The 15227-nt window shown below is 39.8% G+C and overlaps 1 protein-coding gene across 2 annotated transcripts in view; it reads left to right on the top strand.

The window, feature by feature from the left end:
• The window catches only part of pde4ba (phosphodiesterase 4B, cAMP-specific a), a 108730-nt gene that overhangs the window by 62466 nt on the left and 31037 nt on the right, over positions 1 to 15227 (top strand). The window contains exons 1-5 of one of the 2 annotated variants that reach the window (XM_066692649.1): positions 4577 to 4740; positions 10562 to 10756; positions 11648 to 11684; positions 11790 to 11860; positions 14072 to 14121. In XM_066692649.1, the coding sequence (XP_066548746.1) occupies positions 4652 to 4740; positions 10562 to 10756; positions 11648 to 11684; positions 11790 to 11860; positions 14072 to 14121 (442 nt within the window). In that variant the 5' untranslated portion in view covers positions 4577 to 4651. Of the gene's footprint in view, positions 1 to 4576; positions 4741 to 10561; positions 10757 to 11647; positions 11685 to 11789; positions 11861 to 14071; positions 14122 to 15227 lie in introns of those variants that run through there. The other variant, XM_066692648.1, reaches the window with a different exon arrangement.

Here is a 15227-nt window from a genome sequence, read left to right as displayed (position 1 = left end):
GTTCATGTCCGTGTCTGTTTTTAAAGTGTTCCTCTCGGTCTTCCGAGTAAAACGTATTGTTTTCCGCTAGAGGAATTCAGTACGATGAAAATCTATTTGAAAAACAGTGACGGACACAAGCAGGGCTCTGTAACTGGATTCAAACAGTTGTCCACATCCCTGGTGACCCACACTGCTTTTTATTTTTGTATATTTGCACTCACCCTTTGTCAGCAGCACAATAAGATTAGAGCACAGTTAGTCATAGTAAATGAAGAGGAAGGATAAGCTTAAAACCGGCAAAACAATATCACAATATATCAAGTGGACCGTGCTACATCTTTGCTCCTGCTCTCAATTTCCGGACAGCTCCCTTTCTGCGTGTGAGTCGCTGCCACAGCTCAGTGTATCCTCTCATCTCTGTGAAACGCAGCGCCAACTCAAGGTCAGGGTTCGCCGTTACGGAGTGGCAATGGATGACAGATTACTGCCCAATCATTTCAAAGGAACATTTGGGTAAACCAGAGTGAATCGGAACACATTCGCTGTGATTTCTCATCTTGAATATGAGTATTTTAAATCAATGCCCTGGACCGAAATAAGGTGCACAACTTATTTTCGTCTGAAACTTTCTGTGAGGTAGAACAGTGATTCAATCCTTTGGACAGAAAAATGTGTATTATCCTACAACAGTCATAATGGCAACATTAACTTTGATTAATTTCATTAGTCATTTTACCAAACATTGCTGCACTGTTTCTTTCATTGGATAATTAACATTTTGAACCTTTTGTTTCCCTTATTGTTCTGTGTTTTCAAGCTCACTTTATGAAGTCTCATTTCTGACTGTTAAACCAGGTCCAATGAATCTGTTTAGTCATTTCATAATGATGCTAATGACTGTGAAATCTCATAGCTTATCAATTCCCTCAATTGTGTACTGAATAAGGGCAAAAGGACAACAAAATCTGATTGAGTTGCTGTACTTTCCTGCTTTTTATATATTTAGTTTCATTCAAACTTGTCAAAGCATTTTGGAACTCACCACCGTGTCTGTGAATGAGATTCAGACATATGAATAATGGATATTCGATATCTTACTCAAGTCAATACAAAGCATCCCATCCTAAAAGTGCCTTTTACCTTTATGCTTACAACAGACCCTTCTTATTGCACTGGTAATTATGATGCAATGAAGTCTGGTTTTATTTTAGTCTTTCTTCTTAAATCTTTCTTTATAAAGCAGAGCAAGAATATGTTGTTCCACGGTCTAAATGTTAATATGAATAGACTTTGGAAGGACCGTTACACTGAGCATTGACTGGTACACGAGTCTGCATCCAAATCCCCCCCCGATGACTAATAGGACTCTAGATCGGTCCTGCATTATCCGACGTTTGAGTCCTCTAACTGTTCCTCATCGGTCGCCTCTCTTCGGTGGCCTAGTTCCAGGCATGACTCACCCGTTTAAATCGAAATAATATTAAGAGCCTACATATCATTCCCATAACTTAGTGTCTGTCACGAAGAATCAATTCTGCATGACGGGAGTGCTTGGGTCTGATCTCTCATGAATCTGCCCTTGTTCGTTTCCCAAAGAGGGCTAGACTGTGGTTTTTCCAGTTTACCTCCGAACCAATAAGTATAAAAGCTATATATAGATATGTACAGTATAATGCCGAGACGCATGCCTTTTATCCCATTTCGCTTCATGTGCAAATATTCTTTTATTCTCCCTCTTTTTTTAGTAATTTGCTCCGTAGCAGACCGGACCGTAATTGAATAGACCTTTGTCAGCTGTCCTTTAGGTAAAAAAAAAAGTATTTTCACATGTAATTCACATTTGTATCCGCTTATTCGGATCCCAGCTGGGCCGAGCTGTCAGTTGTCGCCGCTGAGTGACAACATCTTAAACCTCCCCACCCACTGAGTGGGTGTACCGTTTAGGCTTCGCTCGGCTCGGAGGGGAGGGCGGCCGCGCTTCTGACGGCGCAGGTGCACCGCGGGGAGGAGCTAATCCTTATTCCCTGGGGTGGGACAAGGTGGGCTAATTGGGTGGTTGTGCAGAACATGGTGTCAGAATGGTGGGAATGTGGGGCAGCCTTGTTTACCCAGTTCAGCTGTCATCGATGTGTTCAGATCTGGTTGGGACAGCTGGAATAAAAAGCGTTTGTTTATACACAAGCAAGGGCCCGGCTAGTGAGCCCTGGGTACTGGACAGCTGCTCAACAGCCTGAGGAACAACGAGGCCGAGCTGTGAAGCTGGATCTGTCTTCTCATTGGTTGTATGACATTTCCCAGCAGCCCCCAAATCGAATGGGCTAGAGGTGGCTACTTCACCTGGTTAAACCGCACAGTTTTATTTCTTGTCGCTCACTGTCCCGTCTGACTCTCCATCTCGGCTGATTCTTCTCCGGTTGGGAAGAGAGCACAGCACTCCCTACCTGTAGCCGGGAGAGGACAGCCCATCCTCCACGCCGAATACGAGATGCAGTCAGAGATTTACAAGCAGAATGTACGGGTCAGCTGTGCGTCAGATAATTTTTTAATTTGTTGTTTCTGAAGCGGACGATTTGGGGTTTTAATAATGGATTCACAGAGTAACACTGCCCTACTTTAAAAAATGCGTCAAGCAGGGATAGTGAGAAAATGGGGAGCTGTGTAGTCTTTGAGTGACATCTAGTGGTGTTCACATCACAGTCACCATTTCAATATCTGTCAGGAAATTGCCATCTAGCGGACATAGTGGATAATGCAAACTGCCTGAGATTTAAGGCCATTTTCAGCTCATAGGAGACTGTCTCTACCCAGAACAGAGTCGATATAGGCCTCTAATAGGTCAGGTATCCTTCATTCCTGTGTTGTATTAAGTGCGTTTTTCTGTCAATGCCTAGATTTACCCAAACTGTGAAACATCATCAGACGCAGAGAGCTGTGACAATTGGATCTAAAACCTAAAGAAACTGTTAATTAATTAGGCCAAAACACTGCTTTCAATCAAGACTGTTTTAATGAGCATGAAATATAGTGGCAATTAGAAATAAACTGATGCATATTGCATTCTTCCTTTCTCACAATATATTCTGTGCCATTAGTTTTGATCCCTAACAGAGTAACAAATGCCAATTGGTCATACGTTTAAGATTCTGCGCTTGAAACAGTCGGTGGCATGTATAATTATACGATTGCCGGGCGTTCTTGTCAGATTTTTTTAAACTCTCGACCCTGAAGCGAGCCAGTCGTAGGCGATGTTGTTCTGATGTCTGACTCTCTCTCTGCAGAGGGTTTTAGTCCTGGCCAGAGTTTCCGGTGAAAGGCCCTCCACGCTGTTTCTTCCTTTAAACATGCACAACTGTTGTATTGACCCTGTACAAACAGCACAGCTCAGCGTCCTTTACAGGCATTTGACGTCTCTGTACATCGAAGGAACACGTGGAATTCAAATGGCCATCAGACGGCTGGTCTTGCTGTTGATACGAGGATTAAGCCACGGTAAACAGCACTCCCAGGTCACCAAGGATTCAAACACATAAACAAAGCACAAGTCTTGGTAACTTTCAATGTGTATGTAAAGATTGTTCATCTGCGTCTGTATAATACTGTATTTCATTGGCACTAAATTATCGTCAGTTGTTGTTTTGTTGTCGTAATATAATCTATTCGAAGCTAACCGTCCTCTAAATATACAAATGTGAATGCAGTGAGAAGATACTATTTGCAGAGTAACAGAATAATAATAATTATGAATGTACTTCCCGCCTGTCCATCTGAGATGTACGTCGATCTGCAACATATCTCTCCATATTCCTAAACTGTTAACACGTCTTTTCGCTTTTCATATTTTCAAGCAGCCGTTAAAGGCAAAGTAAGGAACAGTGAATAATTGTCCGCTCTCTGACGGGCTGTGTAAATATCAAACATGGCACTGAAAGCTTTCTGAAGGAGCTTGTGTTGTTTATACGCAAGAACTACTGTTTATTTAAAGGCTTTGTATAACATTTCCAAACCACACCACAAATACACTGAAGGGGTGTTTTTCTCTCGGTTTCGCTGCGTGTCGAACTGAATTAAGCTGGATGTAGTAGAGGGTCTTGTCAGGATCAAATAAACAAAGTTGGATTTTTAACTGGAGTGACAGCTTTGGAGAAACTAAAACACAAGTGATCTAAGGGTTATCAATTTCTGTTTACCGCGGTTTTGTCGAAGCTGTTCACTTGAGAAAGCTGCAGGATGAATGTAATACTAGACTGACGCGTATCGAGAGCATATTCTCCAAACTCTCCCGAGTGGGTGGGGAGGTTTAAGATGTTGTCCGAAGTCACCGGTGTGGCCGGCAAAGTCTCACTATTAGAGCTGATTATGTTTTACGTAACTATAAATACAAACGCACAAATAGGATTACCTTGTGTGTGCCGTAACCTTCTCATATTTCAAGCTAGCGTCAGATTATTATTTTATATCTGTATTTGTGGTTTGTTTACTCTTGATAAGTGCATGTCAGATGGTTGTGATGAAGTCCATTCCTCTAGATCCACTCCACATGTCAATGAGTGCCCTGGCTGCCTGTCCGGTTAAAGGAGAACCGCATTGAGAAGGAAGTTATTTGCTTAAGGGGATTACTTACTATTCAGGCTGATATTCTGGCAATGTGTGACAGATAATAATTTGGGAAATGTTCCGGCGGTCTCCGTGCCACAGAAGCAGGGTTCATTTTGACTTCAGCGAGGACGTGATCCGGAGGGCGTACGCCAGCGGACTCAGGTCTGATGTCAATCGGTTCTTGTTCTCGGCTGTTCGACTGTAACAGGGAAAATGTATCTTATCTACACTGCCTTTAAAAAAAGAAAAAATGATTGTATTTTTAGAGGTATTGGTGCATTTTTAGGTATACTTTAACTTGTTTATTTTCCTTCACACTTTTTTGTTCACATTTGTTTTAGTTGAGTAATAAATGCTTTATTACCTGTCGTTGTGAGCGCCTATTTTGAAGAAAATTAATCAGAAAAATTGATCAGAAATGATTTGGGTGTATCTTTAGGTATTGAAGAGGTTAGGGTATGCTCAACTTGTTCCATTAAGTAATGCACTTGTTTTTTAATTGATCGTTTTTTAACCATATGAGATATATTACCGCTGTCTTAGTAATGTGTTATTAAATGAGTTGTAACATTGGTATTGAATCTTAACACTTCTGGTTTGTCACAAGTTTAAGGATTATTTTTGTTACTTAAACACAGTAATTAACATGACAGGAAATATTACTTTTGCGGAAATAGTTCTGAATAACACAAAGTACTGGAATATCTGACATGCTTTTGTCATTTTTTCTTCATCAGAGTTACGGTATTTATACTGGAACGGATCCAGCGTTTAAAATGTTTAATTTCTAGTTATCTTTATAATGATTACTTACAATTTCAAATACCTTGTAAGAGATTATCTCCCTGTAAAACCGATAACACTGAAATCAGATTGTTGGAATCAGTTGAAATTGCAAGATCGTTCCGTTTTCCAGTAAGTATTCATTACCAACGCACCATGTCTATCCATCATTGATCTGATTCCTGAGAATAGGACATCAACTTTTCCGAGATAAAGAGATTATTCAAGAGTAGGGAGAGGAAGTGATGTTGAAACTCGTCAACATGGAAGAAAAACAGTCGCTGGTATTTATTCAGCTTGGCTGCTGAGCAGACGGTAGGGGAATTGCCATAGATCATAGGAAATCAACATAAACAAGGTTTGTTATGAACACGGCGAGGGGTCGTTCCATCTAGGAAAATAAAAATATGAGTCTTGTCTCTCTATTTTCCTCTTTGTATATTTAATTTAAACACAGACGGAGACAATGATATAGTGCCAAATAGCACAGGGTGACCCCTTGTCTAGCATTGATGCTATTGCCAAGGACTGCAGCTGTGCTCCACAAAACATGTCATGGAAAAATATCCCACACTTTAATCTGCCCGAGCATATAATGACTCTTAAAGCAATGTTTGTGTGTTTCTGAATGCTTGTTAAGAGTACAGAACGTGTCCCTCTGGGCCCTCTTATTCAAAGATCCCTACAGATGACAAAACCAGTGCTCTGTGGAATGAAGTCTCAGTAGAGTTTATTTATTCTCTCCAAATACCATGTTTTTATCTTCAGATTAGATGAAGTTAGCTCTTCTATAAGGGGAATGTTAATTATTTTAATTATCACCTGCTCTGGGAAGTGGTCTTGCTGGTCTCCATTGGGACCCCTTGTAACTCCTGCTATTTGCATTATGGGCTCTTTAATAGTTTTAACTTGTGTACACAATGAGTTAACCATATAAATCTTAGTCCCTTTGATGCTTTTAAACATACAATAATGTTTCACAGGGGACCAGCCCCCGTCCCCCCGGAGAAAATGGAAAGCAATCTTGGACATCAAGGCACACGAAATGTGTATGACTCTCATGACTTGATAGTGGCATTACACCAGTCAGGGGTAACTTAGCTTCTCCACTCTGTTTCAGCTCACCAGCAATGTTATAAACTGGTTTTCTCTACTTCTTACACTGTGTTTGTTGACTCAGATGTGGTCTTTCTTCATTGTAGCGTACAGGTGAGTAAAGACAGTTATATGTCCTCTTGCCACGTAGCCTCAAACCCTATCTCTCCTGGATCTGCGTCAGTGACCACTGCCAGAGATATTAAGTTGAGGAGCTCATCCTTGCAGGGCGGTGTTTAACTCAATCCTAGATCACTGTCTGTCCCCAAGTTGTACAAGATTTCCATAGGGTCCCCAACCTAAAGCCCAACTGGTGCTTCTGCCTTCTCGGGACTAAACTAATGACACGGGCACAGGGAGAAGTAGAAGTTGTCATATCTTTGTCTTCCTGGGAAGTACCATTCCTCGTCGATCGAACGACAGGTCAAGGAAACTGTAGCCCATAATATTGTCTTCTGATCCGAGAAAGTTATTATTTTCAGTGGCTGCGATTTCACACTGGCAAAGCCTCCAACCCCAATCTGTGACTGTAAATGTGACAAAGGTATTCATCGCATATTGCAGACTGGCTCTTTTTCTATTCAGGGACAATACTGTGATGTTCTTTCTTTTTCTCACTGCTTCTACTATTAATAATTTTTCAGTACCTGTTGCGACTCAATTCGACAAATTCTCAACAAACATGCAGATGACACGTAGTAAGAAGCTTTTTTGTAAAGGAGTGTTTTGTGCATAAAGTTTCTTTAGATAGTACAGGCCTAACACGACACAAAAGCCGAGTGTATGAATACAGTTATGTAATGTCTGAACTCCTGTTGACCTCTGATATTAGTTCTAGCTGATTAGTTTTGTTCTGCATGTGTTCACAGTGATGGTCCAGATAGTTTGAAGACATCACCACCTATAGACACGAGGGCTAAAAAACCTATTATGATTTCCAACATATAATCCCGTTCTTGACCTGATAAATCACATTTTAAATCCATAAAATAACGGATTTGGGCGACTTGTGTAACAGTGGAAAATGCTATACAGATATTTCCGATCTGGGTGAAAGAAATTGATTTGTATTTCGGAAGATTGCAATGTGGAAAGCCTGATTTAAACGCCAAATCCTACTTTACTTAACTATACCTTTCTTTATTCTACATAGAATTCACCTTTTCACTTTCTAGATAATATTGTGTTATTTTGCAGAGGAAGTTGTGTACCGTGAGTTGTGTACACACATCTCTAATGATGATACACATCCTTTGAAGTTCTTGTTTCAACTACTGATGTCAGGCCTATATTTTTAAGTTTTATTATTCTTATTATGATTAATAAATCGCTGTCCCTATTGTCCACAATGGGCCGATATGACATTAAATACACACTGACATCATTTGATTCTGATGCATAATACACTGAATCCACCACCAGGCATTTAAGGAGGCTAATGAACACACACTCCTGCTGTTCGGTTGCCCTGCACTGCGGTTTTGCTTGTAGGTTTCAGTTTTCATGCGCTTGTTGTGACGTGCCTTTGACGCGAGATCTGAACTTTGACTCGCTTACTAAAGCTGGAATGTGATTAAAAGACGGAGAGCTAGAGAGAGCCCTCGCCGAGCAAAGCCTACTCAGAATAAACACAATGCATATGTTTTATAGAAGTGTTTCAAACCACACAACGTGCATCAGGAATATGATTAATATGGTAAACTGCAGTAGCGTAAGCCTTCAGAGCCGATGCTAATTTGCCTCTGTGGACGCTGCATATTCATTGGGCCGCGTGCGTCTCTGAATTCATTCACGGACCGGCTGAGCGCTGGGACACTGAGCCTGGATTCCTGGTGACTGAAGTCCTTGTGACCTTGTGTCGGGTTCTCCTGTTTATTTCAAGGGGCTGAACCACTGTTTCTGTGTTATCTGTCTTTCTTTCTTTATTGACTTTCTTTTTATTTATTTTTACTGTGCAGCGTACCACTGGTGCTAATGTAAATATTGTGAGTCGCTGCTGTAGTGAAACCTTTGATGGCGGATCTGTGACTTTGCTTTACTGCATCAAAAGTTTTAGAACACCCACGTTTTTATTGAAATGTACGCAGTTTAATGTCTCAATGTACTCTGAAATTAAAGCACAGAACAAATAAACAATAGGAGATAAAAAAGAAATCGTGGAATCCTGTTGTTATATGTGTAGTAACACACTATATAACTCTGAAATGTACATTATTTTTCAGTTTTTAACCTGGCAGTTTACCGCTTACCTTTGTACAATTTCAGGTTATTCACTGGACTTGAACTGCTTAAATTTCAATTAAAAATGTAAAAATTGGGGTGTTTAAAACCTTTTGCGCATTTGAGTCAATATTTTCTGAGATTTTGTATTCCTACTCAGACCAATTATCAAACCAACCCCCCCCCCCCCGATTTCAGAATGCATAGAAGGGGTGCGTAAATGCTGCGGGGGGGGTATAAAAACCATATTTTTCACATCACAGAATGCTTCACATTGCTAGTAAGCTGAGTGTCTCGGCTTCCCTGGGATACCAAACACTTGGCAAACAACACAACAGTGAAGAGTAAACATGGGATTAAAGAGAAGCGCATGGATTTGGTACCAGAGGGGTTTGTCAGTTTAAGGGGTTAAATTTTGTTAAACAAAACGATTCCATGATTTATTTTTTTATCTGCAATTGTTTTTGTTCAATGCTTTAATTTCAGAGCACATTGAGACATTAAACTGCGTACACTTCAATACAAACTGGAAAAATGTAGGTGTTCTAAAACTTGCGACTTACATACATATATGAAAAAAGCAGGCAATTTATTACAATTGTTGCTATTAAACGCAAAATTGTCTGTATTTGGCCTCCTCATTCCTTGCAATCAATTAACACTTAAACAACATTCAATACTGTTTACAAACAATGAGACATTTTCACATTTTACAGTCGTATTAATGCCCCGGCAGTAGTGTTTGTCTGTAATTTATTTCAGGAAATTGACAAAATCGATGCTTCCAATTTATATAGAGGTTGTCGGTTAAGCCAAAGTGTTCGAGCAGATGTGTTTTAAGGGCTTAATTAGCGCTCCAGTCGGGGTGTCTATACAGACTAAAAGACCAGTGCTGTTCAAATGTTCATACCTGGAATGCCGGTCACAAGGTGAGGTCAGGGGACACCACAACACCCGACACACATCAGTGTCGCAAGTCAAAACCTGTGTGTTTCAACCCCACACAATAGCCAGTCTTTGACCAAACTCCTGGCTGCATGCGTCTTTCTCGTACCCTCATCGTTACACACCAATGACTTGCAATACGACACACTATTGCATTCCTGGCCTCTGAAGCAGCCCTCTCTGACTCTGACACTACAGGACTGGTTTCCATCTTGTGAGGAGTGTGGGAATCACCATTTGTGTTTGTTTGTTTGTTTGTTTGTTTCAGTCTTGGTTGATGTTATATAATCCCTGCAGTGTTATCTAAATACAGATCGGAGAGTCTGCTTTATCCTCTTCACTTCCTGGGAAATCCTTGAAACAAATTTCCAAAACTTTACTACTAGGGAGGTATATTCACACTGATCAGATTTGTTGCTGATTCAATTGTCTGATAATTGTTTGAAATTGATCCTAATAGTAGTCCTCAATATTTGTAAAAGTAGTGACGGAGGAGACACTTGTTTCAGCGGACAAGTATGAAACGTTTACCACAGACCAACCCACACAAACCAACCACAGGAAAAAAAACTCCTTTATATGAGTGAGTTAAAAAGTAACAATGACACATTCCTCACCGTTACGCCTCTTTAAAAAGACAGTTTCTTCTCAGGCGGTGTTATGACAGTAAATACGGTCTGAGTGGGCATTCTCCCTTCATTACTTTTTCTCAGTACTGTATTCTATAAATGAATATGTTTTTCCAATACAAGACCTATTGACAGGATGCATTTTAATAGGGGTTGTTGACTCGTGTCATGTGACTTCGCAGCATCATGATACAGCGTGTCTCCCAGTCAACCGCTGTACCAAGAAATGAGGTTCAATGGCCTCACACATGAGAGGTTTATAGTGACACTGACATTGACCCGTGCCGTCCCTCTGTCCTCTGTGTCCTCAGCTTTGATGTGGAGAATGGCCCGTCTCCGAGTCGCAGCCCCCTGGACCCCCAGGCCAGCCCGGGCTCGGGGCTCGTCCTGCACACCAACTTCCCCGGACACAGCCAGCGGCGCGAGTCCTTCCTCTACCGCTCGGACAGCGACTACGACCTCTCGCCCAAGTCCATGTCCAGAAACTCGTCCATTGCCAGCGAGCTGTAAGACCATCTGAGCCCGAGTTGTGTGTGTCTCTGTCTCTCTCAGTGTGTGTCTCTCTCTCTCTCGCTCTCTCTGCCTCTTTCTCTGTCTCTCTCTCTCTCTCTATCTCTCTCTCTCTGCCTCTCTGTCTCTCACCCTCTCTGCTTCTCTCTCATGCGCTTTTCTTCTCTCGCTGTCTCTCACTCGCTCTCTCTCTGCCTCTCTCTAACTCTCAATTCAATTCAATTCAATTCAATTCAATTCAATGTAAGCTTTATTGGCATGACATTTGTATATAAGTATTGCCAAAGCATGTGATATAATTGATGCATATAAACAATTTAACAAAAACACATACATCAATTAAACCTCTCTCTCTCTGCCTTTCTCTCGCTCTCTCTCTCTGCCTCTCTCTCTCTAACTCTCTCACACTATCATTCAGTTAAATTCAAATTGAGCTTCATTGGCTTGATCTCTTTCTTCCGTATTGCCAAAGCATGTGTGATACAGCCGATACATAAAACAAGAAAGTATAAATAAATTAAACATAATTAAAATGAATTGGTCTCTCTCTCTCTCTCTCTCTCTCTCTCTCTCTCTCTCTCCTGATTTAATCTGATTTACCGTTTTAGGTCATGAATAGCACTGTCTGATTTCAGATAAACAGTGTATGTAGGAAACAAACTTTTTGTGTATCAACCGAGACACATGCACTTTATGGCCCAAGGGTCTGTGCAGATATATTTTAAAACAATTGGATTCAATTTGTATAGGTTTATAATTTACATGCACACCAGATCAGCGTTAAGTTTTATATATAACTGCTTCAGACTGTTCGTTACATATTGTCGATGGCATGGTATGAAATTCGGAATAATTTCCAAATGCGGTTTGTTTTCTTTCTCCTCCAGACACGGAGATGACTTGATTGTTACACCTTTTGCTCAGGTAAATATGACTTCAGAGCAATGTCATTATAAACTGTAATAGTTGTTAATCTCCTCTCTTTATCGTTTAGTTTTTTTAACTCAGATGTGAAATTCTGTTTCTCAGGTTCTTGCAAGTCTTCGCAGTGTAAGAAATAACTTTACTGTCCTGACCAACATCCAATGTGCTTCAAACAAGTAAGTAATAAACTTGATGCAGTAAAAAGTTTTAATGACATAGTATGCATATAATGAGATACTAGGAATGTTAATATGTGATTTACTTTGAAATTACTAGAATGTCTCCAATATCTTTTCATGAATGATTGGGCACATTATTGAGGCCAAGCTGCAAAATTCATGTACCAAACCAGACAAACATGCAGCTCCCTGGATCGACCACTAGGGAGCAGGCTAGTCCATGTCTCTAATTTAATAAGACAACATCAGAGACGCTTGAATAACAGCCCAGAGAACATTTCCTTACATATAACCGCACTGACATGTCTGGCTGTTCCTTCACTAAGATGCAGGGCTTTTCTCAGGTAAAACAAAGCAACTATGCGTCATATTTTCAGTCATAACACATTCAGGTTTAATGATATCTGCTTCATATACAGTATATTAACGTGTGTCATCTCACTTTATGATGCTGTATATATGGCAGGTTGTAGATTCATCCACTTAAAAAGACGTATCTGTGATTTTAGGAACCTCTGTTTTCTTCCTTTTAAATTGTACAATAATTGGCTGACACTGGTTCAGTGCAGATAAAGACAATGTGATCTTACACTCGTTTATAATAATGAGGGGCGTTTTTAACTGGATGAATCATGAATGTTTATATGCACATCTATCAGGTTGCCTGTCATAGATGATGTCATGGTTTACTGACCTCAGTAAGCACTTGTATTGGAATAATAAATTAACCGTACTTGGCCTAATTTGATTCAAATTATTAACACTAACATCAATGTTCATTAGTGCTGCAACTTTCCGCTAATAAAATAGTTGATTTATATTGATCATTTTTTTGAATATTTGAATAATCGAGATACAGAATCATCGAAGCTTTTAATCATTTTATACTCATCATAGCTCCACCCTGTTAATGGCAATTAAAAACGTTACATGATGTAATAAAATACAGAATCGGGGTGAGTTTTATGAGAATAAGAACTATTAATTGGAAGATGCACAATAGCTCCCAGATTGCAGTGCAATAATATCAGGCCAATTTAAGTGATTCGTTGAAGAAACGCGAATGACAGCAATGGCTGGAATTTATAAAAATTATTGCAGGGGCAAGGTAGCCATGAGGAAAGTAGAAAATATGCACTTTGGTTTGCTTTTTGAACCCCTACCCCCCTAACTGTGTCACATATTTGTATGTGCTGTAAAATGTCTGTAATTCGAAAAGCATATTTGCTGCGAAACAAAAAAACTTTCTTGCCAAAATGCTGCCACGATTATTATTTTTTTTGCAGGTGGCGGCAATATTCTTCCGTAGTATGATACAGTGACATGAAGTTTCACAGTAAATATATATAGTTCTTTACAAGTGATGCAAAAGTAATTATGACAAAAATAGAAGTAAACTTGCCGAGTAAGAACTATAACTTCTGTCCGACGCTCAAGACGCATGGATGTTTCCGTTTTAAATGCTCTAACATTGAACTTGTACTGTTGTCTACGGACATATCTTTCTTAGAAAGTACACAAGATAGTTCAGTGCACTTCTGGGTTAATTCCAGACGATTGAGCTTTTGTTCGTTCACCTTCCGCCATTTTGAAAGTTCATCGAATACGTAACTAATATTGTTTACGCTCGACTAATTTTATTATTCGAATGTTGCAGCGCTAACATTCATGTTTGTCCTTTTTATTACCATTGACAGCAGACTATGACAGAAGATTGACCTGTTGCATCCTGATAGGACTTCATAAAGATTATTATAAAGCTTGAACATGTTGATTTTTTGTGTCACTTAGCCATATTTATTGGGTTTTCCACAGCAATTGAAGAAATACGCTTTCCTTCATAGGCCAGACACACTAATCATATTTAATAAATCACAACCCTGACCTACTGCACGTCATACTGCAACAAACGTGCATATCTGGAACCAGATTAAAACCTGATCAATGTAAAAGACAATCTTAATGAACTTAATTAATTAAGGCAAGCTCATTGACACGATTGGTTCTTGATTAATCTCAGTCTCTTTGAGTGGTGTGAAATTGCTCAAGGTGGTATGGTTTAAAAGTGCTTTGATGCCCTTTTTTCAAACCTGATTAGTGTGCAATTGAAGAATATCTGTGGAACAGTGGGGTGGATTTTCTTTATTTGATTTAAAGGGCTACAATGACATTCTGAGGCTATAGTATTTATTATTATTGTTTCTCTAGGAGGTCTCCCACCGCAAATCAACCACCTATAACAAGAGTCTGCCTGCCAGGTAGGGTTAAATACTTCTCCTAAATTAAATTTAAAACCGTCTCTAGATAATTAGTGACTCCAGTTTCACATGAATGCAGAAGATACACGACGGTCCATTGAGGTTTAGCGGGATCACTAGGGAGGGAGTGATTCGAGGGATTCCCGGAAAACCACAACACCGCGTCTCCTTAGCCCGAGACAAGGTGTGCTGCAGACACAATCTGTAAAATACACAAAATTCACAAGCCAAGAGAGCTGAACACAGGAGCCATTTCATTGTTCCGTTACATGCATGTTTGTTTTTAACAATGTGTTTATTTTGTGTGTTTATTTTTTAAATGCTCTTGCTTACGTGTACAGTTCTAGATTTATGAGGTTCTAAAAGTGTTTTAGTTTCTTGTTTTTGCAGTGAGACAGAAAGACAACGTGGTGTTTCTTCATCGTTTTCAGAGCTTACGTGACAGGCCACATAACTTGAACTTGTAACCCCCCTAATCACTCATCGACAATTACTGACTTTTCTTCATACAGTAATTACACGTTTACCATTGAGCCAGGGGCGGCTTATTATTTTGTCTTCACTGCACTAAGACAGATTTAAGGAAACAGTGTTATTTCCAGACCCTTAAACTTCATGAAGCTTGTGTGAAGGTAATGTATTTATTTTAGGGGGTTTGTGTCAACATTTTTTTAGAAGACTGAAAAATGCATGTAGAGGGTCTATATACAGTATTTTGTGTGCATACATGTGAGAAACTATGCAAGGCATTTGCCAGAAATTCAGATTTTATTGTGCAGCAGAATAGTATGAATAGTTTGGTGTTACAGAACATTTATGGTGGCAGCGTAAATTGTAACGATTTCAGAAAGTGTTTCCTGGATGTGTCAGTAGAACAGTAGCTTTCTGTGGTGGTCTTTCACATCCTGTTTGTTTGCATACACTTACACACAGCTAACTATTTGTGAAGGACACCATTTGCAAACTTTCTCACTAAGGAAGTAGTTTTAAACATTTTAAAAGTTGAAGCCCAATTATCCACTCAAAGCTGTACTGCAATTGAAACGGATGTGTTTGATCTGAAGTATTGAACTGAGTAGCAAGGAGTTTCAGACTTAACCGAATCT

The sequence above is a fragment of the Amia ocellicauda genome, chromosome 19 (assembly GCF_036373705.1).
Source record: "Amia ocellicauda isolate fAmiCal2 chromosome 19, fAmiCal2.hap1, whole genome shotgun sequence".
NCBI lineage: Eukaryota > Metazoa > Chordata > Actinopteri > Amiiformes > Amiidae > Amia > Amia ocellicauda.
This window is presented reverse-complemented; position numbering and strand designations above follow the sequence as displayed.